Source organism: Lethenteron reissneri, chromosome 69, assembly GCF_015708825.2.
Source record: "Lethenteron reissneri isolate LAM-NWPU_2019-01 chromosome 69, ASM1570882v1, whole genome shotgun sequence".
NCBI classification, from domain to species: domain Eukaryota; kingdom Metazoa; phylum Chordata; class Hyperoartia; order Petromyzontiformes; family Petromyzontidae; genus Lethenteron; species Lethenteron reissneri.
The window spans coordinates 8,320,271-8,347,530 of NC_083847.1; the positions used below are offsets into that span (position 1 = coordinate 8,320,271).

Sequence of the window (27,260 nt, forward strand, 5' to 3'; positions counted from 1 at the left end):
CGAGCCCACCGGCTCACCGCCTTATATAGCAACACCCCCCGAGGGGTGGGGCCGTGGGGGATCACAGCGCCGTTACAGCCCCCCAGGGCTAACCGATGCGGACGTGGATGTAGGCATCCTTCCACCTGCGGGCGTAACCACCCCTTGTGTGTTTGTTCGCCCTCCCGCAACACCCCTACACATGTACAGGGGGGCTGCTGCCTGAACCACGTGAGGATACCACGTCGGGGGGGGGGGGGGGGGGCAGTGGGGCAGATGGACATTTTAAATGGGGGGGAGGACGGGGAGGGGACATATAGCAAACCGAATGTGGGAGACCGAGGGGGGAGAAGGAAGAGTGGAAGGGGGGTGGTCAAAGAAGGCCCCTAAGATCAAAACATGTGGCTGATGGGCGTATTATACTATCCTTACACCGAGATTTGAAGCTTTCGTGACTGCAAGTATTCATAGTCTTTGGTTTTTTCTGTAAAGTCACGTAGGTAAAAAATTAAAATTAATACAAGTAAAATAAATAAAAGTCACGACGTTTCGGAGGCAACACAAGCTTCCGTCTTCAGGTGGAAACCGTCACAGCACGCTTTCTGTATCAAGTAATGAGAGATTCCAAGAGATACTACCCCGTATATATACTGGTTGAGGGGGGGGGGGGGGGATGGGCCAGGACAGGCTCCCTTTTTATTATTATGGTAAGGTGCGGTTGAGACTACGCTAGTCTACATAACAACGGACTGGCCTTTATTATGGTAATGATAAGCCGCACTTACCATAATAATAAAGGCTATCACTGGTGACAAAGGGGAACCCATAGGGGTATCCTTATTCTGTTTGTAGAAGGTGCCATTCCAGGTAAATAAGTGTTGGTGAGGCAATGCCAAACCAGCGCAGGTACATCCGAATTCAATCCATGTTGGACCCGGTCCTTAAATTATTGTTAGGGTGGCAGGTACTGGGACTTTGGTAATAGAGATACCACATCAAAACTGACAGAATGAGGATACCCCTATGGGCTCCCCCTTGTCACCAGTGATAGCCAATATGTTCATGGAAAAGTTTGAATCAGACGCCATCCATACATCCACCCTTGCGTCCTTCCCTGTGGAAGAGGTATGTGGATGACACTTTCGTCATTTGGCCACATGGCCTCCCAGCATAGAACCACTTCTTGGACCACATCAATTCCAGACACCCATCCATCAGATTCACCATGCAAGTGGAGAAAGATGGCAAACTATCATTCTTAGATATTCTGTTTGAGAGGAGACCTGATGGATCCTTGGGACATTCTGTCTACAGGAAAGCCACCACACAGATTCCTACTTGAAACCTGATTCCCACCACCACCCATCTCAAAAGAATTCTCTCATCAAAACGCTATACCACAGAGTTCATGGCATTTCTGACCAACACCACCTGGCCAGTGAATTAAGACATGTACATGGGGCCCTCAGGATGAACGGATACTCTGGCCGCACCATCCGCCAAGCTGTTTCTCCCACCATTCAGAAACAGCCACTTGAAACTCCGATCAAAACTATCACGTTGCCATACATAGCAAGCGTGACCAAAAAGATCTCCAAAATTCTAAACAAATATAAGATCCAAGTCCGATTCAGTACAGCACATAAAATCCGTGATCTAATTCCACCTGTGAAAGATGTCATTCCTAACTTAAATACCCTGGAGTCTACAAACTGAGTTGCAGCTGTGGTGATTGTTACATTGGAGAAACGAAACGTCATATCTCTGATCGTGTCCGCGAGCACAAGTCAGATCTGAAACATGGCAAAACTGATTCTTCCGCCGTTGCCGATCATTGCTACAACGCTGTGGGCTCTCATGAAATTGTCTTTTCCGAGACCAAGGTACTCTGCAAACCTCCTGGCTACCATCAAAGGTTTGTACACGAAGCCATCCAAATATATAAACACAGACATAATTAAAACCGTGATGATGGGTATAAACTGAGTAATCATTGGAAATATGTTATTAACCATGCAAAAAAGATTTAACTACGCATATTTTGACCATCTTATTTGTTAGGCACTATTCTTCAGTTACCGTACAGTTTCTTCTTTTCTCACACACTGGTTTCCTGCTTTAAGTTTCACCACACATATTTGGCAAATCTAGAATTAATCCCATCAACATAGCAAAGGGCTGTTTCATCTACGTAACAAAGGTTCAGTCCCATTTTCAGCAGCCCCACCTTTACAGCAGCCGCACCTTAACAACTCTGGTATTTCCCAGTTCAACCAGTCTACACAACAAAGGCTCATTCCTAGCAGCGGCTTCAGCCGCACCAACCTCACAATAATAATACAAAACTCCGATCCAGGTGCCTGCCTTGACTCCTACCACCTTCAACCAGTATATATACAAGGACGGGTCTCTAGGAATTTCTCTTACTTGATATAGCAATCGTGCTGTGACGGTTCCACCTGAAGACGGAAGCTTGTGTTGCCTTCAAAACGTCGTGATTTTTATTTTATTTTTATTTTACTTTTTATTAATTTTAAACTTTTTTACCTACGTGACCTAAGAATATAAGTACACATCAACCCCACAGACCCGCTCATCCTCGAGACACTGTCTGATGTCCCGCCCATTAATGAACTCGACACTCCACCACCATTTTCTGAGGTCGACCAGGCAGTCAAAGGCCTGAAAAACAATGAAAGTGCTGGACCCAACGGCCTCCAAGCTGAGATGCTGAAGCAAGGGGGATACCTCCTCCTTCACTGCTTGCAACTTCTCATCAAGTCCATCTGGCTGTCCAAAACCATCCCACAGGAATGGAAGGACGCGAATATTGTAGTTATCTACAAAAAGAAGGGTGACAAAGAGGCTTGCGGCAACACACAAAAACTAGACCCCTACAGTCCTTTGACATGCAATATACAGACGACTGTGCACTCATGGTTCATACCCCAGAATCCATGCAACACGCCCTCAACGGGTCTCCTCCTAGCGCTCTGTCGGCCTCCAAATCAATACTTAGAAGACATAAATAATTTCCCAACTCTCATCCACATGCACTTCACTCCCTATCTTCAATATCGGTGGTATTCACCTTAAAATGGTTACCCCATTTCACCTATCTCGGTTCTGCCCTCTCCCCTACGTGCTCCCTTAACGATAAAATTGACACTCACGCCAACAGAGCCTCCACTTCCTTTGGATGCCTCTCGGCCAGGGTCTTCAAAAACTGTAAGCTCAAGACCCACACCAAGGTGGGAGTTTGCAATGCCGTTTTTGATTCCACCCCGCTTCATGGCTCAGACAATTGGACCTCACACAAGTGGCAAATTAACATCCTGGAAGCCTTCCACATCAGATGCCTCCAGCGCATCCTAGGGATAACCTGAGAGGACAAAGTTCTACATATTGAGATCCTCACCAACACCACGTCGTCCTGCATTGAGGTGAGCATGGCCACATGGACACCTCCACTGGCTTGGCCATGTGGTCCGCATGCCTGATCGCCTGCTCCCCTGTCGAGTTCTCTAACGCCAACTCAGCACAGCCAAACGCTCCACGAGAGGACAGAAAAAGTGCTTCGAGGACCACAGCAAGGACCTGCTGAAGCACTGTTACATCAATCCCTTCAGCCTGGAACCCCTGGCGCTGGACAGGTCCAACCTGGTGGTCCACTTGTGCCAGAGGGGTTCAGCACCTGGAAGACGCCATCTCACAGTAGAGATGCGAGAGATGCACCCAAAGACACCCCCAGACACCAACGCATAGCTGGGATAACGCCATCCGAGACGCAACACACGTGTCCGATCTGCAGCAGAGTGTGCGGCTGTCGCATTAGCATCCACAGCCGCATGAAGTGGCACTAACGCCAAAAGTGCTAGCCCACCAACAAGAGGAGCAATCGTCATCATCTTTTTTCGATAGACAGCCAAGAGAGAGGTCTAGTAACTATAGTAGTATTTTTCGATACTCTTTGGTTCTTTCGGTAAAGTCAAGTAGGTATAAAAATACAAATAAATAAATTAAATCACGACATTTCGATCGCTTACACAAGCAATCATCATCAGGTGTTAAAATCACAGCAAGAAAATGTTTTGCTGAAGTGGGAGAGAGATATCGTGGTAAGAGGTTAAAAAGGTAAGAGAGGGGGTAGGGGGAGGGGGGTAGGGAAAGGGGAGCTTTGCTTGAACGCTAAGAGAGGGAGACGTGAAGCGAGGATGCGGGGAAGTGGGCGGAGCTGGGAGTGGGATGCTGAGAGTGCTCGTGATACACGGGGGGGGGGGGGGACGCTACTACAAAGCAGCAACAGTACCAATAAAGGCAACAACTCCCATGCAGTAGCAATGCCAAACGCAAGGGATGCAATTAACTCAGCAAAATAGACTATTGCCCGGTAAATATGGTCCTGTGGTTTTCCCACCTGATGATTTGCTTGTGTTGCGATGGAAATGTCCTGATTTTATTGATTTATTTGTATTTTTATACCTACGTGACTTTACCAAAATAACCAAAGAGTATGGATCCCTGCAGTCACGAAAACTTAAAATCTAGTATTTTTCGACTATAGTAGTGACTGCACATTTCAAAGGGGAGAGAGGGGGGGGACATCAGTGGGGGCGACATGTGAGGCACAAAGCACCAAAAAGCCTTCCAAACGAGCTAAAAAGTGTTTTCTTAGCCCGTTCTGCAGACGTAATTGTGCAGTCTGGCTTGTCTCCATGCACGCTGTCCAGGATTATCCTCAGCGTGTGCTCTTGCAACAGTAACGGTGCAGTCTCCGGCTTGTCTTGATTCAGGCTGATCTGCAGTTCTCAGCCCGTGCTGCCAAACTGCCTTCATTGATTGGTTGCTGTTGAGAGCCGCAGCTCCTCCTTTTGTTTTGCACGCGACAATGCTGCCACTGTTTTTTCATAGCATTTTTTCTCACCAAGTCTTTAGCGCCAGAGAACCTCCCGTCAACACTAAGCAACCGTTTGCATTGCTCGAGGCAACCACGCATGTGCAGATGCGTGTTGTGGCTCAGTTATCATTAAGATCAGCGTACATTGTAGTTTGATTTACTTTATATTGGACCAAGGATACAAACAAATAGCGAATGTTCATTCTGGGACTGAGTTTGTTGGCTTTGTGTACCTTGTCGAAATGTAAACAAGTTTGTTTAAAGTGTTAAAAGGCAGACGATGACGTTTAGGCAGAGGGAGTGCGCGTATATGGGTGCTATAGACATTAATACAGGTAGGAACAGTTCCACACTGCCCACCAGGGATCGTCTCGGTCTTGCATAGCCACGCCCTCGATTTGTATTTCATAAAGCGCTTCGGTCGGGCTCAGCACCACGTGACACGCCCCCCCACGTAGCTTGCGCCACGTCACACGGATCGCACGAATGCACTATCCAACCAAGTTCCTACCTGCCCACTCCGAAGGAACTTGTTATTACAAATGTTATACTGGTAGGAACGAAGTGAACCAGCCTACAATAGATTATATCGTCCGTCCGATGTCCGATTAGGTGTAGCAACATCGCCCCCTACTGCAAACACTTGGCAGGACCCTACAAAAACCTTAAGCCAGAAAAGCCACACCAGTCTAAACAAGTAATAATACATTATGTTTATATTCTTTGGTTATTCGTTCCTACCAGCCCACCCCGCAGGGACTTGTTCAGGACAAAGTAACTTTATACCATGACATTTCAGGCAATACGTCACGTAGATGTTTCGTGTGTGTTTTTTACTTTAACAGGTAAGACTTAAAAGGAACATCCAAATCGCCCCATGCGTCACCATGTCAGCTATTATCCAGGATTGAGCAAGTCCAGGAGAAATGGTCTTTACAGGTTGTCCGTCCTTCATACAGTTCGAGGAAGTTGAGAAACACCAAGGTAGAAGGTCAATGATTTCCAGGCCGTGTTTGGAGGCAAACGGTCTTCCTAACAGCGGAGTTTCAGGCAGATGGTTTAACACAGGTCCCAGAGTTCAGGTAGTTGTAGACCGGAGACTCCGGGGCTATCAGCATGTGTGGTGTCATGCCCAAGGAATTTAACGTCGAGGAACCAAGTGGAGGCAGAGTTTATCCAGCATTCACCCCAATGCAGATAGACGGATGCGTCACGGCTTCAGAACCCAGGGATCTGAAGCAACACGCCACTTGTGCACAAGACCACAAAGAATGTCTAGTCAAGCATCCATTAGCGTTGTGGTTGTCGTTTCCAGGGGAAGAGCACTTTTGGCAATGTAGACAGACGCTTTGTAATGCTACAACCAAGGTCAACCCAACCTTTACTTGAAACTAGTTAAAGTTGGCAGCATTCAATTTCTCCCCCCTTGCACCACACATTCTTGATGTTCCTTCGAAATAGTTTGTTAGTGTGACGGAAACGTGTCTCTGGAACATAATGTCCACATTTGCGTGTTTGGGGAAAAAGGATTCATTAGGTCATAAATTTAAGAAACCTGGATTCAGATTCCTTAAGCATGGCAAGGTGCTCTTGTTTGAAGCCAAAGGCCTAAACCTTGGTACACGTTGCTGCTATCGAGGGACTTGCCTTGGGGAAGAAACGTGGCCAAATGCAGCACTAATACTTCCTACATAGTGCACACAATCCTCGTGAAAAGGTCAAAACAGCAGTAGCGAATTTCAGAATTTTATTTTTGACAATGGTCAGCAAGACATGCAAGTGCCAGCAATCACAAGTAGTCAATAGCCACTCCCGTCAAGCGCCACAGCCCGGCTCCTGCGCCTCCTGACGGCAATGGCAGCAGACAGGAGAGCAATGACGGCTGTGGCAATGACGAGGAGAAAGGACAGAGTCCCAGCTGAGGCCCACGATGAGGAGGGAGCCTCCAGCAACAGCAGAGCAGCGTCATTAACAGGCGCTTCTTCAAAGAGCACGGGGCCCTGCAGCGACACCACGTGCTTTCCTACCACGCTGGAAGCGTCAGAGATGGCGTTGCGCTCTGCAACAACAGAAATCGGTCGATGACCACTGGCCCATACGAAAGGACATCATATGCTGCAGGTCAAGTTCCCCAGAAAATCAAACGAGTAGGTAATTATGGCATGCCACGGGTTGTCAAACCAGTCTGCAAAGGTCACAGCAAATGCACTCTAAATATAAACGATAACATATCAACATTAAAGCCCCTTCGTCCTCTGACAAATCGTTACTCTGCGAGGCTTTTCTGGGTGCACAAGATATTCAATAGGTCGCGGTGGTGCTCACGGTAGCGCCTGGTCTGTCCACACTGCCGATTGCACTCGGTGAGGAAGTTGGTGCTGGAGCTGTCGCACACCACGAGAGAGCAGTGCAGGTAAACCTGTGGCAGACAGAATGCATCGCTCCCGTAAGTAAAGTTTCCCCATGTTTTTCGGTAGTCCTTTTGCCCTCCCCAGTTGTACACCGTAAACGTCATCCCTCCATGGTGACCTGGTTTTTAATGGATGGAAAGAATCGGGCACTCACGAGGTCACGGGTGGTGCTGCGGTCAGAGTTCATGAAGGCGAAGGCCTGGAGTGCCAGACGCTTGTAGTGAGAAGGCAGTGGCAGGTCAGCAACACCAGGGAAGAACACACTGCAACAAGGAGACTGCACGGGGCAGCTGCACAGGAAAAAGTGCCGTTTACCCTCAATTCAAAGCAGATTGAATACACACATCTTTATTTAAATCTGCACGCAAGGATGAAGGTCAGCTTTAGTGAAGACATGCTCACGACTAGCAAAGGCAGCCCAAATGCCAATATGCAGTGCATCCGTGCAATGCAACCATCATTGCATGTAGTCGGGCCTTGTACAAATCACCAGCTCTGGGAGGCAGAGGGTGGCTGTGTTAACATCCAGAACAACCCAAGGAGCGGTAACTATCGACATTTGGAGATGGCACTGCAATCTTGCTTAGACGCCAGTACTTGATAGTCACCATTCCACGACCCGTTGTCATTACATGGGGACGTAATTAGCACAACTCTGCTTACGTGGGAGAAGAGACAACCAATGCCTCAAACCAGGTTGCCTCTGCAGGCCCTGCTGTGGCAGTGAGAGCACTACACCATCCAGCCTCACCCATCCACCACAAGCTTCCACTGCGTGGGGTCGGTGGCATCTGCCGTGGGCGTGGCCCAGCAGTCCTTCAGGAAGAGCACCAGCGTGGGGTCAGAGCGGTGCAGCAGTGACGCCTGCAGGTAGAGCGGCGTTCCCAGAAGCGTTACCAGCGGGTACTGCCAGGGCTGGTACGGCGTGGTGTAGGAGTTGTCTAGCAGCGTGCAGACATGGTTCACAAGGCATGTGGATTAGTGGTGTAAAGGACCTGTTTAGAGCACATTGGATAAGGCAAAGCACAAATCCCAAAACGTGCGAATTACTTTTGAATTGAACTAGTGCACATCTCAACATGTTCCTGGCATAAACCGTGGTTTATATTTCATTTGTATTTTCAGAATAAAATGCTGTGACCCTCACCTACATACGGTGTATACAACGGCATCTCTAAATGTCTGTAGATGTGTTAAAACGTGCCCCTTACAACGGAGGGATGGGAATCAGGTGCTAACAGTTGGCCAAGTTCTAGTCCTATTTTTAGCCAATTGGTAACCAATGAAGCTATTGATAACAATTCGTTCACGCAATTGTGACCTGACAAATGAGGCTAAGAAAGCCAGTCCAATTGCCCTGTAAACAATGCCCTCAAGCAGACCGTTTTGATTGATAGGGGCCATTGTCATCCCGTTCAATGTCGGCCCCACACCAACATGGTTTTAAGCTAATAGCTGCTAGATCAAAACCTCAGTAGAAATTAGCATTTGAAGTTACACGTCGTACTATGGAGAAGGTGCAAGTCGTTCTAGTTCCCTTATGGCTAATTATGAACTGTTGGCAGGTTCACAATACTGGCAGCACAGCCTAGCACGTCATCCGTTTACAGTTCAAGTTCAGCAGCCATGCCGATTAATGTTGCAGATGCATTCAAAAAGCGCATGCAGCCTGCATCAGGGGAAATTAAACCAGGGTTGAGCTGCTAGCTCCGCACAGGATAAAATAAGTACGACTTACAGCTGGCTTCGACGCAGAGCTAATACGGAGAATACCGACTCAAGCCTTCCCTGGGCAGAGCAACCTCACAACCCGTGTTCCCCTAAAGTGCCATTTGTCCGTTCAGCTGCACAGGGTGTGGGAGGGCAGTACTCACCAGTGAAGACCTGGAGCAGCAGGGAGAGGGGCCCAGTGGCTGTGGCTGGAGGTGGCGGTGGGAGAGTGCTCACCTGCACTCCAAGCTGCAGGTCTCCACTTCCAAGGAAGCGGCATTGAAGAACCATCCTGGTAAACAAACACCACCCATCAAAAGGTCATGCACAACGCCCTCACGGCAGCAAGAAATTGCAGGAGCCACACAGCAGACAGGGTGCTTTGCAGTCGTACCAGTCAAGGAACAAATTTGGTTAATACCGTGTTTACATTAGCCATAAACCATATTCCTCCTACTTCAGGCGATGTTAAAAAGATCCTGGACGAAGAAGTTGCCCTTGTGCGTTGAATGGCCCAATTTGAAAATTAAATCGTTGAATATGGAAGCAGATTGGTCATGGTTCTGCAGGGAAATGCTGAAAATATTTCATGTTTCATTGACAGTGGCCATCGATTGGGGTGGATCTCCTCTGCAATCTCGTGCTGGACCCTCATGAGCACAGCACGTGCAGAGGGGTGGTGGCAGTGCTTACTTGTACGTGGACGACTTGGTGATGGCGACGTTTCCATCGACGCAGAGCTCCCGCTCGGAGACCAACATTAACTCGTACACGAGCTCCTGTCCACTCCACTGGTCACAACAAAAAGTAGTATACACAACGATACTTCCATTGAGTGAGCAAGCAGAAGACTGATAACTGGTACTGTCAAAGAGTCCAAATTGCTCAAAATTAGATATTAGGATCCTCCTAACTTCTGCTTTGGGGCTCGATTCATTAGACACGCAATAAGTGACCACGCTGTTCTTTATCAACTAGTGCATGACTGTACTCAAGTAGATGTACATCGTGAAGGGTCCGATGCAGCACTTCAACAAGGCCAAACAACCACCATCAGGATGGGGGCAGGGCAAAGCAGAGTCCAGGAGCCCATTACCTGTACAGTGGCACCACACGCTGCCATGGGTATGTCAAAGACTGCAAGGTCTGCAGACACCAGCACGGGGCTGCACTGCGCACTGCTACTGCCAGTCAGATGCACGGTGCTCAGGTCCAGCGGTGGAGACGTTAGGTTCCGAGACACAGGCACCACAAAGCGCCCATCTGTGGTGCACACTGGGTGGAGCATGGTGGGAGGGTAATGGAGAGTTCGGTGAATCACGAAAGATGCCCCATGTAGCCCGTGGTGATGCAACAAGTTCAGAGAACCAGCACAGCAGGATGCTACTGTGCGAACATTGAACCTCGCAGTAAGAGCCTAGTTTAGGTAGTAAATTATGGAATCTCTGTTTTGAGGCGGCTACGTACCAGCTTCACTGTAGAAGCAGCGGCGTTGAGTGGGGTCGAAGCAGCAGCCACCCTGTGCACAGACGTCTGCGCTCGGGACACTCTGCACAGAGTTGCATGGGAAGTTCCTGCTCTGACCAGAACACGTGGCGATCTCTAAAAAAACAGCATGAGCACAACAGGTCATCGTACAAAACCCCACACGTACTTAAATACAAGTCATCGTTCGAGCCACGTGTCAAGTATGTGAATGAATGTTACTTGGCACATGACAAAAGCACCCGGGCAACACACCCAATCTCAGAAGCGGAGCAGGGTTGAGTGTACAAGCAAAGATGGACAAACAGTGCTCACTGGCTGTAAAAGGCTATGGCAGTGCAGCACAATTTGTTGCATTGCAGGTCAGTGCTACTAAACCGCACCAACCAGCAGTGCATTAGGAAAACGCGTTTATAATGGTGCAATTATTGCAATCAGCCATTGGGGGGGGGGGGGGGGGGGGGGGGGGGGGGAAGTGCATCGGACAAGGAGTCAAGCTGCAAGTTTGTCCAGTAAAAGCCAAGGGCATGAAACGCATTTGCATGAAGTGCAAAAGCACCAGGAGAGATGATGTGGGTCGATACAAAAAAGGCAGCCGTTGACCCAGCAGACCCATTCTAGAGCACCAAGTCCGATTAGCAGAGTCAAATCAATGGTACTCACCTCCAGCCCTCGCAGATCTAAGGTTCTCAGGGCAGTCGATGGTGAAAGCCCAGACGAGCCCATTCAGCCCCTGCCGCATCTCGTGCAGCTCCACCTGGATCTTCCTCCTGCCGTCCTGGTGAAATCAGCAGCCCTCAAAATCGGACTCGGGGGCCAGTGCGCCAGGAAGGCTCAATTACAATCAGATTTCGTGCATTCTAAAGGTTTGGGTGAGGTCAGGTTAATGACAATTAAAACTGTCAATTAGGAACACGCCACCACCTGCCACCCAAATTATGACAGGCAGACCCCGCACGTGGGGGTTGCATTCCTGGGTCCGAAATCACTTTCCCAGGTTAACCCTTGTCATTGTACAAACGGATGCTGCGCTCTACGTGTAATACATTTTCCATATTGACCTTGCCACAAAACCTCCATTACTCTCCCCACAAAACAACCGTACTCACAAATTCTCACCCTTCACACGGGCATCACGATCCCTGGGCAGAAAGTCCATTGTGTCAACGACACATTTATTATTGGTTTCCACTTTCATGTCTTGTGCAAGTAACCTCAAGTAGTGCACATCTTTCCGGCACAAAGCTCGTATGTTGGTTAGGTCTGCCAAAAGTTACATTTTCTTGTTGTAGATAATACATGTGCAATATTTTTTTTACAACTACTTTGGTGCCTTACAAGTCAGCTTGGATAGTGACTTTCTGTAGCAATACATAGTGCTGCTTATTCTACACCAAGCAAACTGCTCCGATTCCCATCTTTGCATTGAAGAGTACTGCGAAAGCTGCATCCATTGGCAGGCGTGAAATACATAAACTGAAAGCTTGTTATGCAGTGTTTTGTGCGATGGAAACAGTTAACCGTTCACACATTGCCTCTATTAAAAGGCGACTACTTTTGCGACATGCACGTCTAGATGGCAAATCCTTTACCGTTAAGCACAGGAAGAAAGATTATGCTAGACAAAAGACTGAGGAGACGGAGAATAAAGAAACGAGCAATGCAAGGCGAGGCAAGGACATGGGCAAGAAAGGATACTTAGGAATGGCTGGAAGCGTAATATAGCAACATGGCATAGAATGAACAAGAGCACAAATAAAAAGGTAAACTGATAAAAAAACAAGGATGCAAGATCTTGATAACAAGACAGATGGAATGAGCACTGCATCGATTGTACAGGGATACCAGTCGAGAGAGCTGCTGTATAAACTAGAAACAAAGTCGATACCACCGAGGGATGATCGAAATAAATACATTTTGTAGGAATAAATAGAAAAAGCAATAAAAACAAGTTCCAGATTGGACGGCATGAGCTAAAAAAAAATATTGGAAGAGACTTAAAAATAAATGTACGAGCCAAGCAAACGTGGAGGGGAAAATACCAGAGTAGACAAAATTCAAGTCGATTCTGGCCAGACAACATCGGTGGCACGTGATGGTCGATCGGTTATGGATTGCGAAACATCAATTTCGCTACTACCACAGCAGTCCCAGCAGATAATAGGATCGACGCAAGTCACAACGGTCTCCTCGTGTTCACCTCCACGCGCACGTGGCAGGCATCACCAGCAGCGGTGAAGTGGAGCGCAGCACCGTCCCTCGCGATGGAGAAGCCACACTCCCCCTGCACAGACTCCACATCCACGGCCTCATTCCGCACCGCTGGAGACATCAAGAACAAAGTTAGAAAAACCTGCATCTGGATGGATTGCGCACCACAAGTTCATGTGGGTAGCGTGACTGCAAGAGAACAACAAAGTATGGTGTCAGCGTCAACGCGAATAGGAAGTTTCCACAGTACCAGGAACGTATCCAGGACACAGGATACTCAATACACTGCTGGAGTTACGGTACTCCCAAACATGCACAACGACCTGCGTGGCAGATTTAGCGACAAGAGCGTCCAAGTCGACAACGGAGGACTTCTGGTGGGAAATGCAGACGATGCAAGTAGAGAACTAGAGTCTGAGAGGAGTCGCCAGGTTCAGTTTATAACAGAAGGTACCACCTTGCATTAAATGTTCCAATGAAAGAAAGAGCCTATTGCGTAGGCATTGATAAGGTAGTCAACTGTTTAGTAAACACATGTACCATTGGAACCTCGTTTGCCAGTAGCAAAATATGATAATTGGCTCTAAGGAAAGCAGTCTCGGGTGTGGACCAATCCATTTCAAGGACAGTGCATACATTATCAGAGTTATGTTTTTGTTTGCATTTCGACTGCAGGTTTAGTGATCAATGCAAACATGACTCCTTGTAAAAAAAGTGTCAGTTTTGTTGCCAGATAAAAGGGTAAAAAACGAATCGTCAGAAAACACACGCATTTATCCTATGAAAAATAAGGGTTGATTGTCATCTGCTGTATTAGACTAGTTGAAATGAACCCAATACAATATTATGCTTTGAACCAAAGATTCTTAAATTTCCCATCGTTCATAATAATTACATTTCCCATCGTTCATAATAATTACATTTCACAATGGAGAGTGAACCAAAAAACCTAAAAAGCGACACCGAATAGGAAAAACTGCAAAGGTCAGAACGCATCGAAAACGAAGCAGTTGGGACCAAAACAAGCGGCCAGAGAATCTCAGCCCTGAATCAAGTTGCTAGGATCCTTGAGAAGCTTGATATATTCAATCATGCAACGGATCAAGATGATTAATTATGTCATCACGATTGAAGTGAAAGCTGGTGGACTCACTCCGTACAAAGACACGGTAATCACTGTCAGAGGAGCTGCGCCATCCCACAGAGAAACCCAGAGTGGAGGAGAGGCATTGCTTCAGTAGACCTGGGGGAGGCAGTTCAGAAGTTGAGACGTCAACATCAACTACACCTTAGGGAGCAATTAAAAACACAGCCCGTGCCGGTTGCTGGGTGGGCGCACATCAGTCCCTTACCTTTTCTGTGCACACAAGTCTGTTAGGTGTTGCAGCGTTCTAATTTGGCGCAAATTAAAAAAAGAGGCACGTGCACGACTCGACAGTATGAACCTCATACCAGGGATCGTCAACCTGCAGCTTCGAAGCCACAGGTTGAAACATGGCTCTTGATATTTTGGTTGTAGACCCCTGCATTAGACTCTTGAAATTGTAGTGGAAAGTTGCCAAGGTAGAGCCTGATAAATGCAAATTATCAACGCGAGTGTACAAGTTCGTTGTTACTGCAATGGAAAGGAACAAGGCCATGATGATTTTGCCACGCGAGTGTTACGTGTAGTCGTGTGCTGTCCAAGTTGTACAACTCACTATTTACAGTTTCAAGAGCCGTACCAATCAGTCAAAAGCCGTATTTTTCGAAAGGGTTATTATTGTAAAAAGAAACGTGCAAGGGAGTTAATGTCCCTCCCTGAACGCCCCCTTTTCCATGCGCTGGAGGATTATTAATTATCCCCATGCCGGCCCCGTACCCAGCAGCGATCACGTCGCGTCACGTGACTGCTGCAGCGCACAATACAGGCACCCCCACCTCGTCCAGGCAGCGCTCTTGTGGGCAACTCATTTCGCCGGTAACGGTTTTCCAGTTCACCGAGACGCCGCCCTTCTAGTCTTGCGCACGGCGGTGTCTGTACACACGAGGTGGTATTGAGCGAATGCGCGATGTGGTTTTGTGGCGGCAGCAGCGCCCCCTACCGCTCGGCTCCCCCAGCGTCCGCGGTCCCAGCGGCTGGCGAAGCCTCGCGAGGACGGAGCCCAGGCAGAGGAAGCTGTTGGGAGCACGAGACACGTGATCGCCAAGACCAGAGGACGCAGGGAAAGAGGAGAGGCAAACACACCCCCCCACCCCCCCAAAAAAATATATATTAAGTGGCCAGTAGCGATTTTAGAGAGCACCTATTCAAGGCCAGCATGGTGCACGATGGAGTTGGTGTGAACAGCGCCACGCAATGCCACCTTTGGAACCCTTACCACCCACAAATGGTGTAAGCGAGACATTTCAGGACCGCATTTCCACATTTTTATCTCCATGCAGGTCAGTTACGCAGAGCGATATGGATACGCTCGCTCTTACAAACGTACACAAGACTTCATTATCCAGAGATGTTGAGTAACATCCCTGAACACCCCTCAGCACGCTCCTCCGCCTCCTCACCTGGTCAGGAGCAGTAGAAGAACTCGCAGGGTCGCCATCGTAAAACAAATCGGCTGCGTCGCCTCCTTTAGGCAACGGCTCCCTTTTATATGGAGAGCCCTCAGCGATCCCGATCCAGATTGGATCAGATCCACCCACGCATTGTCTCATCAGCGAGATTGTATCAGAGCAGATCCACTCACTGATTGTCTCATCAGTAGAGGTTTGCTTGAGCTCGGCATTACGTGCATGGATTGGAGCAGCACCGCAATCACGCGGCACGTACGCAGGAGGAGTTAATTGGCTCATTACTGAAACTGAATGAGGCCGGGCGCAGATAAAAGCCCCGAGTCGGGACAGTAGCTGCGTTGGCTCTGCTGGTGCCGTGCTAAGTCTCGGTTTTTGTTGTCCTTGCGATGGAGACCACGAGGGCTTTGTTTGCGGTCTTGGGGTTGTTATGTCTTGCCTCTGGTGAGTGGAGTTTGGTCGATAGATGCTTTTACAAACTTGTTTATTCGTCGTTCAATGCAACTGCCGTGTTTATTAATGTGAACACCATAATATACCGGTACTAACGATGGGTTTGGTAGTGTGGTGTGGTGGTTAATTTACTGTTCTATATACCTGAACACGAATTTGCGTCCTGGTAATGGTTTGCCATAATTCAACCCGTACTGATCTGTATGGTCAAACTGACCGCAATGTGCGAGACTTGGTCCAGTAGTGGATTGCCAAAATTTATTCTCAACCTGTCGTAACGCGTGTATGCATTTATTGAGGTAATACTGCGGAATTTGGACTCTAGTATTAGCAGCTCCGTGTGGATGATTGTGACTCGCGTCTCGGACTTTTTAAGGCTTCACTGACCACCTGTGTCACTTTGGGTAACTCTCGCGTCTCGTCCCGTGCGGCACCGCCAGCCGCAGTGGCCACATCCGCCACGGTGAGTGTGGTGTGTGACGAGGCGACGCTCACGCTGACCGTGAGCAGGGACCTGTTCGGCACGGGTCACCTGGCCCAGGCGAGTGACCTGTCCCTGGGAGTGCCAGCCTGCCCCGTCACTGGGAGCGACGCCCTTGCTGGGACGGTGACGTTCCTCTACGCACTGGAAAGCTGTGGCAGCAGCCTCCAGGTAACTGACTGCTAATGCTGCTGTAACATAATCTGCGCAGTCCAACTGCTATATTTTTTCGCCGAGTGTAGATGCAGAACTAAAATTCCGCATTCGAGTCGAGCCAATCTTCTTCATTAACAGTGGGGTGTATCACTTTGAAATTCCCTTGGTATTTGTAGATCGGTTATTGCATTATTATGTTAAGGTCTGTTCTGGATGACCAGTCGTACATTAGAGCGTTTTATTCTTCCATAATGCATCGGGAATCTGCATCTGCCGTGGTTTTATATGGTGGACATGAGCTAGGTGAATTATTTAAACCATGGAACTGCTGCATTGGGTCTTCCACCAAGGTGTTTGAGCATGTTTTTTTTACTTCTAGTATTGCAATGGGTAAAAAAACCCCACGTCTTCCCCTCTCCTTAGATGAGTGCAGAGCTGCTTTCTTACGAGAACTACCTCTACTACCGCCCCACGTCCAACACGGGCATTATCCGCACAAACTACGTCGCCGTGCCGGTTGTTTGCCGCTATCCCAGGCGAGTTCACCAGCAGTCTCTTGTTGACATTTGCTTAATTTTGAAGTCCAGCTAAACTGCTTCCAATTCTATCACTGTCTTTACAAACTACGTGCCGTTTCGTGTGCTTTAGCTTTGCGAGGCCTGAATTGCAATAAAGCCAAAATAACAGCGAGTTAATCCACCGATGAAAGGTCTCCCTGTGCTGTCTGTCGTGGGGGTTTTTGGTGCCAACTTTACTGATGGGTTCACATCAAGCTCCTGTATGGCGTGGCCTGCCTCAAACATCCTGCCTTGCAAGTGTCCACGCCTGAAGTGGTGCATGCCTTGCATAATGTGAACCCCGGTCCCCTTAATTATACTCCATTGCATAGCATTCATTGCACCAAGTCTCTTACTTAATCTTATTTGGTTATCGTCGGATATAAGTTTTGCACGTTGCGATGTTAAATATACTCTGAAAATATGGTTGTATATCTTCGCTTGTCTACTCCTTGTAAGATGATGTTAACAGCATTGCAATAAGAATCTGGTCACAATTAGTGCTGTTGAGCATCGCCCACCTCTGCTCGTTTGTCGAGAATGTGTGCCTGATCTCCTCCTCACTGCAGGAAGGGGAACGTGTCCAGCAATGCCATCAAACCCACATGGATCCCCTTCAGCAGCGCCAAGGTTATGCAGCAGCAGCTGAGCTTCACGCTGAGGCTCATGACCGGTCAGTGGTGATGTGAGGACGTTGATTGCCTATTATGCACATGGCTACTACCAGGATGGCAGTTTAGACTAAACCCTTCAAGATGTTTGCTTGGTATTGAAGAATATGCCCGACGTTCCTAAACTTTATCCTAGTTTTAAGAATAGGTTTTCCCCTGTTTGTCAACGGGTGTTAGAATGTTAAAACACCAAACTAAAACCTTTTTACAAGGCATGTATGCATTAACCACAATCCTTGGTCGGAATGCAAACAAAGACTCTGATAATATATGCATCGTCTTTGAAACTGGTCCACACGAGGCGGCTTTCTTTCGAGTTTTCTTTGTTTGCATTCCGACCACAAATACTGGTTAATGCACACGATTCCTTGTAAAAGGTTTAAGGTTGGTATTTTAACATCTTAACACCTGTTGCCAGAAAAAGGAAAACCAATTCTCACATTTTGGTACTGGCAAAGGAGGTCCCATGATTTATCTGGGATTCTTCCACAAGCAGTGGCGTGAGCAAGCATTTTCCTGGCTATGCTTTTAGTCTGCACTCGGCCTTGGCAATTGTGTTTTTTGAAGTTGTCTAATTGGTTTCTTTTTGAAGACGACTGGAGTGTGGCGCGACCTTCCACCGTATACGAGCTGGGCCAGACTCTGCATGTCGAGGCGAGCGTGCAGACACTGAACCACGTTCCACTCCGGATCTTCGTGGTCAGCTGCTTTGCAACCCCGGTTCCGGACAGGAACTCTCCCCTCAGCTACCAAATAATTTCTAACTCTGGGTGAGATTTCCCTCTCCTAATCCCACCTGATGAATGTGTATGCTCCTTGTGAAGGTGGCATTCCACTGCTTGAGTATATAACATCCTGACGTTGAAATGCCGCTGAATCTTGCTCTGTGTACAGTTATTGCTTTTTTTCACGTGGTGTCTGTCGGTACACTACTGATGAGAGATGTGGTCCATGTGCGTTATTGGTGACCTTTGGTTTGTGGGTGGGAGGAGCCCCTTAAGAGGTGGGCTCGGTGCAGTATTATACTTCTGCTGGCCTGCCCTATTTAAAGCCACGTGTCATACGTCTACGATGTCTGTGCAGGTGTCTTGTGGATGGCAAAGTCTCGTATGATGCTCACCTTACTTCTGGCTTCCTGCTCCGGCAAAGTGACAACGTCCTTCGCTTCTTCATAGATTCCTTCCGCTTCCTTACAACGTTGACCAACAATGGCGATCAGGTGATCTACTGTCATGCAGGCCTCGACAGAAACCGTCTTTAGCCAGGTGGTAGGCAGTGTGGTTGAGTAAGAACCCATCTTCCTCTTCTCGGTCCAGGTTTTCATCTTCTGCCAGCTGAAGGTTGCAGATGTTGCTACATCTCCAACGGCTGTCAATAAAGCTTGCACCTACAGCCCCTCGGCTGCATACAGGTTGGTCTGCTTCCTTGTATTGCTCAGCAATTTGTTTTTCAGCATCTTCCATTTCAATAGCTCAATCCATGCCTTGCATGTGTGCTTGACCAAGATCCCCCGAGACCTGACTTCGGTTTCTCGCTGCAACTGGTATTACAACATTTCCTGTGCAGTTCCACGGGTCTGCTCTTGTTTAGATTTATTCAGGTGGTTATTGGTCATAGCCTCCTGCACTGGTCTTGCGTTTAGCAACAAGTGTAGAAGCCTGCATACGACGTCCGTAATTCGTCTGAGCCTGGTAGCCAGAGTTCAAATCTCACTCGTGGCTAAATTCAGGAGCATCAACTGAGCCGCGCCTTCGTATATGTTTGTGTGCAATGCAGGTGGGTCTCTGCTGATGCATCCGACTCGGTGTGCAGCTGCTGCGAGTCCACGTGCCCCAGTGGAAGAAGGCGCAGGGATGTGGCAGCAGTGACTGGTGAGTACATCCGTCGTAATCGGACATTTAGTCTTACACAGGAGACCCTTGACTATCAAGGGAGTAAAGTTCTTGGAAAGTGTCCAAAGCCAAACTGCGACATTCACTATGTAAGCCTTTCCTAAATAATGGTGTTAGGTGGCAATCGAAAGTGGGAGGCATCACGATTGAAATAAGTACTGTAATGTGCCAAGTAAACTTAACAGAAATACTTTTGTTTTAATGCTTTTGTGACTGCAGGGATTCATATTCTTGGTTCTTTCAGTAAAGTCGCATAGAAGGGAAATAATACAAATAACACTAATTCGCATGACGTTTCGATTGCAACACAAGGAATCGTCATCAGGTGTGTATGGGCTTAAGCCTGGGCATTCGCCACGTTGCAAATGTGGTACTCTCACTCAGGACCGTCGTATGCGGTGGAAGATGTGATGCTGGGCCCCATCGTGATTGCCAAGCCCTTCTCAGATGGTGCTGAGCCAAGCAGCCCTGCAAAACGGCAGCAGCCACGGGTTTCTACATCTGCATCCAAAGGTAATCCTGCCAGATTATTTCATGGTACATCTTTTCCAGTCTCGGGGTTAAAAGCTATTTCTCATACTTCGATACTGGCAAAAAGGTCCCATGATGTATCTGCTCGCCCAGGGATATAAATGCTCTGATACATGGATTGTCATTGTACGGTTTGCCTTTTTGGCGCTTTCTGGTTTGTCTCGGACTAGGCCATAAACAAGGTTGTCTCTGGTGTAGCCCAATCCATTTCAAAGACGATACCAATATAAAAGGAGCATGTTCACCAAAAGTACGTGTGGTTAATGCAGACTTGATTCCTTGTAAAATATATCAATTTGGTATGAATATATTAACACCTGTTTTATTGCCTGAAAGAGTAAAACCCGTTTGCATACCATCCGATTCAATTGAGGCTAGACCAGGACCTCCATGCGGCAATGACGCTCTCAGGTTGACCTTGGATTGGCCGTCTGTAATACTTGATCTCTATACGGAACGTTCTGCAATTTGGGGAGGAAGCAATTTGTTTTTCGAACTCCATCTTCTTCCCTTATGAAAGGGCCTATGACATCCAACTACAACCCCCTTCCCCCAATAACTAGTTGAAAAGGTACAAAATACGGATATTACAGCAGTGCCCTAAAGGTATGCCGAAGATGTATTGCTATGCTGCTCCTTGAATGTCCTTTGGTCGTCGATGTAAATATGTTTTAAGATGGCAAACTGTTTAACAGACCTAATGATACTTGTGATAGTTTTAAATAATATATAATGTGTGACATGCTAAGTTAAACCCATCTACCAGTGTTATATGGCAAACCTTGGTGAGTGACATATTTGAACAGCACACCTTGACCAAATACTTGGATAGGTCAAATGCTCTCACAACCTCCGGCATGTGGAAACCCTAGCTATACGGCTCCGCGGTTATCCACCAGCCCTTTCTCTCAATTGGTGTTCTACAGGTGCTGCTCCCGTCCTTGGTCTGGGAGTGGCTGCGCTGGTGATGGCTGTCGCAGCAAGCGCCACGGTGGCTATGTTTGTTTCGAAGAGGCGTCACACGACTCCTTCAAAGTGATTGGAAACGAGCTTCTGATCTTCAGTTGCTTTGCTTTACCTATGATAATAAAACTCTGGTGCATTACTTTTCTGGTCTTGTGGGGTCTTTGCTTGGTGTTGTGAGCACTGTGTAACCACCATCGCCCAGTTAATGAGGGCGAGTATGGAAACGATTCGGTGGTCTCCAATTCATACGTTGCAGGACTAGTGGGATGTACCTAATATAGGCAAATGTTTTTTTAAACATTCCCAATTTGTCCTAACTGGCAGTCATTCTTTGTCATGTACAATGGAGCAGTTGAACAATTTTTCAGCTGACAAATGCATTCCTATGCCTCTTCAATCTGCCATGAAAAATGGCCCCAGAAGTTTTCAACCGGGGCAGTAATTGGCCGTTGATGGTACATTACAAAGACGGGTAATGTGCAACAACCGTGCAAAACAATAGGATCATTTAATATTGTACTTAAGCTGGTTGGAGTTTTACCTGTGGAAATTGTTTCCAGAGTGCCCACAGCCTTAAATCAAAATATTTATTCATCCTAGGGACGTGAGCTCTGAAGCTCTGTCAATTGGATGCATGTCAAAGTTACACAAGTTACCCTGTGGTACCCTTATAAAACTCGCGCCGGATTGTGCTGCCCTCAGTCGGCCATATTTGTGGAATACACCACGCCGCCGTTGACCCCTGGCCATTGACCGAGCAACCCAACGTTCCATACCAGCTCCCTCCGCAGGAATGTGGTGTCTAATTTACAACGTCAAGGTTCCAACACGGTGCTGCAAAGGCTTTATTAAATGCTCTTTGAATTGTTAGATGCAGTGATTGGTAACCTGAGGTGCACTCGCCCTCTGGGTTTGCGAGATTCCCCTTTCTGGGTGTGAGACGTGCCAGTTTTTTAGGAAGTAAATTTTCCAACGAATTATTCACAGGCGTGTAAGTACAACTACTTTGTTTCATTATTAACATTATACGTGTTTTGAACGATTGAGAACCACAGGGGTGCAAGGCTGCAGTAAGGGTTAAACAATGGTTTGGTGAATTTTTTTTAGGTTTCTTGATTAGAATAGGGTTAATTCGTAATTTGCAGATTTACCAATGAGTATTGTGGCTGAATGTGACCAAATTTCTCTTGCATCAAGTGACTGTCGAAAAAAGTAATTGCCTGGCTTTTTTTTTTTTTTACAAAACGAGGGCCTGATGGAGCACAGCTCTCCGTAACCGTATCGTGTCCTGGAGAACAGTTTTAACGCAACTGGACCATGTGTTGTGAGTTCAATGAGACGTAGACGACGTAGTCGGAGGCACACTTATTTATTGTTACTTTATACTCCACACAGGCCAATGTATACAACACTTGAAGGGGTAGCGGCCCCTTCACTCGTCTAACAGGGAGACCCCACTAACGCTCGCCTACTCCCAGGTCCTCCACTCGAGAGCTTGGGGAGGCTAGCTGATCCAGCTCTGGCCAAGCTAGGATCACGGCACCCTTAGCCACCAGACCGCGTCTTACAAGAGCATCGGCTCTGGGCTCTCGGGGCCACGCCACTGGCTTGCCCTGGTCAGTCCTTGGAAGGACGGCGATCCAGGGGAGTCCCAGGGCCTTTCTAGACGGTCTTCACTCTTCACTGGTGAAGCTGAATACTGAACCCCGAGCCCACCGGCACACCGCCTTATATAGCAACACCCCCCGAGGGGTGGGGCCGTGGGGGATCACAGCGCCGTTACAGCCCCCCAGGGCTAACCGATGCGGACGTGAATGTAGGCATCCTTCCACGTGCGGGCGTAACCACCCCTTGTGTGTGTGTTTGCCCTCCCGTAACACCCCTACATCACCCCCCCCCCCCCCCCTGTACAGCCCGCAGCCGTCCCGGCTGCAACAAAATTCAACAATAAAGATGAATTCCCCCAAACCCGTGTGTGCCTCGCATTAATAACAACAAGAGCAACAACAACAACACTAACGACAGTAACAACAACAATGCCGAGAAAAAAAACGATGTACCGCCAATAAATACCCCATTCCGTAAGAAACCAACATATGTACAATTGCATGTTTCCCCACCCCGAACGGATTCCCCCCCCTCCCTCCCCACGACCCCAGCAAGGGCTGCACAAGAGGCCGACCTCACAACAGCCTGCGCATTTTGGCGCACGTTCTTGCAGCGGGACCGTCACAAGGGCCAACCCCGGCTGGCCCAGCGGTGGGTGTCAATAGTTCTGGTGCGAGAGCGTCCGGCTTCGCGGACGAGCGACCCCTGATCCCCCCCGGGAGGGGTTGTCAGTCCCGGTGCACCTGGAAGCCGAAGAGTCAGTGGCAAATCAGGCGCATGCAGCGAAGTCGGACTCCGGAAGCTGGTGGACCTCTCACATGTTCGGCCATGTGTGTGTGGAGTAGGAACATGGGGCGCAATGAACGGTTTCAACCGCGAGGGGTGCACGAACCACCGACGCTTCCCCCACTGAATACGGACAAATTGTGGCCGCAAGACCTGCACCACTTCCATGGGCCCCGTCCACGGCCACAACAGCTTCGACGAGGTTGCCAGCAGAACTTGGGGACAGTGCAACCATGCTTTGTCGCCCGGTTTCCACTGGAGCACATGTACCCGGCCCAGCTTGAGCCTTTCATTCGCCTTCTGGCGGAGGTCTGAATTTTGGATGGCCGCCTCCCGCTCCTCTGTCAATTTAGAGATGTTGAACTTGACATGGTCGGCCAATTTGGATTTAGCATGCGGCGCGGAGACCCGTAGCTGAGTCGCAACAGGCGGTTCAGCCACACAACCGTACATTAAGAAGAAGGGCGAAAATCCGGTCGCCGCATGAGGTGCCATCCTGTAGGCTGCCAAAACCCCCGGGATATGAAGGTCCCAGTCGGTCTGGAATTCAGACACCTGGTGAGACAGCATGGACGTGATAGTCCGATGCAGACGCTCCACCATCCCATCAGTTTGCGGGTGATATGGCGAGGTACGAATTTTTTTCGTACCCAGGAGCTCGCACACCTCGTGGAGAAGTTTACCAGAGAAATGTTTGCCTTGGTCGGTCAGCAGCCGCTCTGGAGTACCCTTGTCGAGGACGTAGCCCTGGACAAAGGCCTCCGCGATGGCTGCTGCCGACTGGTTGGTGAGGGGCCAGGCCATAGGCCATCGCGTAAAATATTCCACGCCAACCAATAGGTATTTATGTCCACTAGGTGTAACGGGGAATGGACCCAAAATATCAAGCGCGACGAGTTCGTTAACCCGGGTAACCTTAATAGACTGCAGCGGTGGGTTGGACCCCCTTGCTGGTGGCTTCCATTGCACGCACTGAGTACAGGACCCTAAGAGATCATCTACGTCCCTTGCCATGCCTGGCGAAGAAAAATCCAGCTGGAGCATGGCAAGGGTTTTGTGAGTCCCCAGGTGCAGGAGTCGCTCGTGAGCAGCCCACACCACCCTACCCGTCAGTGTGGAAGGCACCACCAGCCGGTGGCGGCGGGATCTCCCATCCCAATGCATCAGGAGACCCTGGAACAACCCCCATGAGTCGACATTCGCCGCGCCCTGAACAGATCCCCCGATGCGATGGCGCAACGCGATGAGGGAGGTGTAATCCATTTGGAGGTGCCCCCACTCCGCAACAGACAATCCCAGCAAGGAATCCCTCCCTTCTTGCTCAATAGGACCCGCAATTGAAGACGCATCAGTGGCGGCCGCAAGGACCGAATTAGAGATTTCATTCGGAGGTCTGCAACGCCCCGAACCCAGGAGGCAAGCGCAATCGGAAGTGGGCGGCAAACGCGACAGAGCATCTGCGTTCGTGTGGCGAATGCCCTTACGATATGTAGTCTCGAAATCGAAATCTTGGAGAATCTCCAACCATCGGCACAATTGTCCCGATGGTTGTTGAACCCGCAAGGCGTACTGTAACTCCGCATGATCTGTGCGGACGGTAAAATGGCGTCCGTACAGATATGGGCGATATTGCTGAATGAAGTAAACGATTGCCAATAGTTCCCGACGGGTGACACCGTACCTTTGCTCCGCCGGAGACAAAAATCGACTGCCATATGCCACAACATGCTCTACGCCCCCAACAACCTGGGAAAGCACGCCACCAATGCCCGTGTTGCTTGCGTCCGTATCGAGCAAGAAGGGTTTAGAAAAGTCGGGATAACTTAATGGCGGGGCCCCCACTAGGACGTGCCGGAGGGAGCGAAAAGCAGCCTCCTCCTGGCCCCAATGAAACTTGACCCCCTTTGATGTCAAGGCATGTAAGGGCTTAGCGATCATCGTGAAATCGGCAACAAACCGCCAGTACTAAGACGCGAATCCAATGAAACTCCTGACCTCCCCCACCGATGGTGGGAGTCGGCCAAGAGCTGACACATTGAGTTTTGGCGGGATCTGTGGAAATATCTGACCGTCCGACAATGTGGCCCAAATACCACACCGATTCGCAGAGCAAATTACATTTTGTGGCTTGAAATTCAAATTAGCAGCAAGCATCTTGAGAAAAACAGCCCACAACCTCTGGAGGTGTTCGTCGAATGTTTTACTAAAGACGATGATATCGTCTAGGTAAATCAGACAAGTATCCCATTGCAAGCCAGCAAGAACCAATTCCATTAAGCGCTGGAAAGTTGCCGGCGCTGAGTGGAGCCCCATCGGCAAGCGGTTAATTAGAATAGGCCGTGCGGCGTTTGGAAAGCCGTTTTTGGTTTAGAATCATCATCCAGAGGGAGCTGCCAGAACCCTGACAGTAAATCCAACGTGGAGAAGAATCGCGCCCCTGCCAGGGCGTCAAGCGATTCATCCATCCGATGGAGCGGCTATGCATCAGCCACCGAGATCTTGTTTAGCCGACGAAAATCGACACAGAAGCACAAAGAACCATCGTTTTTTTTAACTAACACGATGGGTGCAACCCAAGGGCTGGTAGAAGGGGATATAATGTCCGCAGCTAGCATGTCATCTACAGCCGATTTGACATGATCCTTTTCGGCGAGACTCAACCGAAAAGGATTTTGGCGGATTGGCGCGCTGTCACCCGTGTCAATATGGTGTCGCAGCAGTTTAGTACAGCCACTATCATATTTGTGTTGACTAAAAACATCAGAAAAATCGTGCAGAAGGGTTCGTAGTTTTTCACGCTGTGAGTCGGACAGCTCCGATGATCCCGCACAAAGCGCATCCAGCCGCCCCTCATCACGGTCCAAATGCGGTTGCGATGGAGGAGCGGTGCTCACATGGCCAGTGAGCGGTTCCTCTCAAGGTGTGTTGGGGCCGCTGGTCCCCGGAGTCCCTCCCTGCTCCGTGCCTATGGCAGGGGCTCCGCCGTGCGCCGACCCCTCGCTGCTCTGCGAGCAGCTGCTGCCGTCGCTGGGCTCATCGCCCGACGGCTCCCCTCCCTGGTCCGTCCCTCCGCGAGCTCGTGTGAGAGGCATAGCTCGCCGCACGCCCTCGTTCACCTGCAGACGCTGCGTTGTCTCTCCACGGATCACGCGCTATTAAACGGGGGTCGGGGGCGAACGACACTGCCCTCACACTGCGCGAGTCCCGGCGGCGACAGACGGATCGGGGACCTGCGGACGCACCGACCCCTTCACCCACACTACGAGCGCACACACCTGCACACACGCGACACCCACTCGTGCGCCGCTCTACGCAGCGCTCACTCACGTGGTGAACCACAGTGTACACACGCGCACCCACACGCTCACACTGCACGACAATATCACGCGAGACCACGCTTCGCTATTAATGATTTATTATCTGATACCTGGTAATTTAATGTTAAATCAGTGAGTCGACGAGGCTGGCCTACGCTGATACCTTTATACCTATTCCCGATTTATCTGCTATGATTCTAATTCACCTACTTACTTCCTGCTGGATGCCCACGGCGGTTCGTTGATCCCGTGCTCGAAGCGCACCTCGATGCGTCTCACGGACGATCGGGTCGCTGGACTGGAGAGCGTCCTGTCGCCTGGCGCTGGAGAGAAGAGAGCGATTTCCCCTCCGCGCTCCTCTATTTATCCTCCCTACCTCCAAAGGGGATGCTGCGCTGAACAATGGGCTCGTGCACCCCAAGCCCGCGCACGGCAGTCCCCAGGCGCTGTTGATATGCTAATCAGTGAGCGACGTTGGCGGCGTACATCCTAATTACTCCCTTACCCTTCCTAACAATGGGGCCTGCGCGCTCAAGCGCAATTATCCCAACCCCCCATGACTATGCGCAACAGCCCCTGTGACCCCGCTATTCATGCTG

General features: G+C 49.2%; 2 protein-coding genes across 2 annotated transcripts; one reads left to right on the forward strand and one right to left on the reverse strand.

The window, feature by feature from the left end:
• Positions 1-6,675: 6,675 nt before the first annotated feature.
• Positions 6,676-15,417, reverse strand: LOC133360547 (zona pellucida sperm-binding protein 4-like). Its single transcript, XM_061579337.1, is given in 14 exon segments — positions 6,676-6,935; positions 7,202-7,295; positions 7,442-7,577; positions 8,039-8,228; positions 9,162-9,289; positions 9,691-9,788; positions 10,094-10,272; positions 10,465-10,599; positions 11,146-11,260; positions 12,683-12,804; positions 13,847-13,936; positions 14,778-14,851; positions 15,238-15,321; positions 15,323-15,417. Coding segments are annotated over 14 exon segments (1,770 nt in total). The 5' UTR covers positions 15,388-15,417.
• Positions 15,418-15,632: 215 nt separating this feature from the next.
• On the forward strand, positions 15,633-21,076 carry LOC133360536 (zona pellucida sperm-binding protein 3-like). Its single transcript, XM_061579323.1, has 10 exons — positions 15,633-15,687; positions 16,137-16,348; positions 16,757-16,873; positions 17,464-17,563; positions 18,154-18,331; positions 18,645-18,780; positions 18,878-18,972; positions 19,338-19,432; positions 19,838-19,966; positions 20,911-21,076. Exons 1-10 carry the CDS (start codon positions 15,633-15,635, stop codon positions 21,021-21,023), a joined length of 1,230 nt encoding a protein of 409 aa, XP_061435307.1. The 3' UTR covers positions 21,024-21,076.
• Positions 21,077-27,260: the final 6,184 nt, after the last annotated feature.

What these genes read in the sequence shown, in the direction of transcription:
- LOC133360536 (XM_061579323.1), top strand. Translation starts at nt 15,633, where the DNA reads ATGGAGACCACGAGGGCTTTGTTTGCGGTCTTGGGGTTGTTATGTCTT. An exon ending in GGATGTGGCAGCAGTGACTG is followed by an intron (nt 19,433 to 19,837) that starts GTGAGTACATCC and finishes ACTCTCACTCAG; the next exon opens with GACCGTCGTATGCGGTGGAA. An exon ending in TTCTACATCTGCATCCAAAG is followed by an intron (nt 19,967 to 20,910) that starts GTAATCCTGCCA and finishes GGTGTTCTACAG; the next exon opens with GTGCTGCTCCCGTCCTTGGT.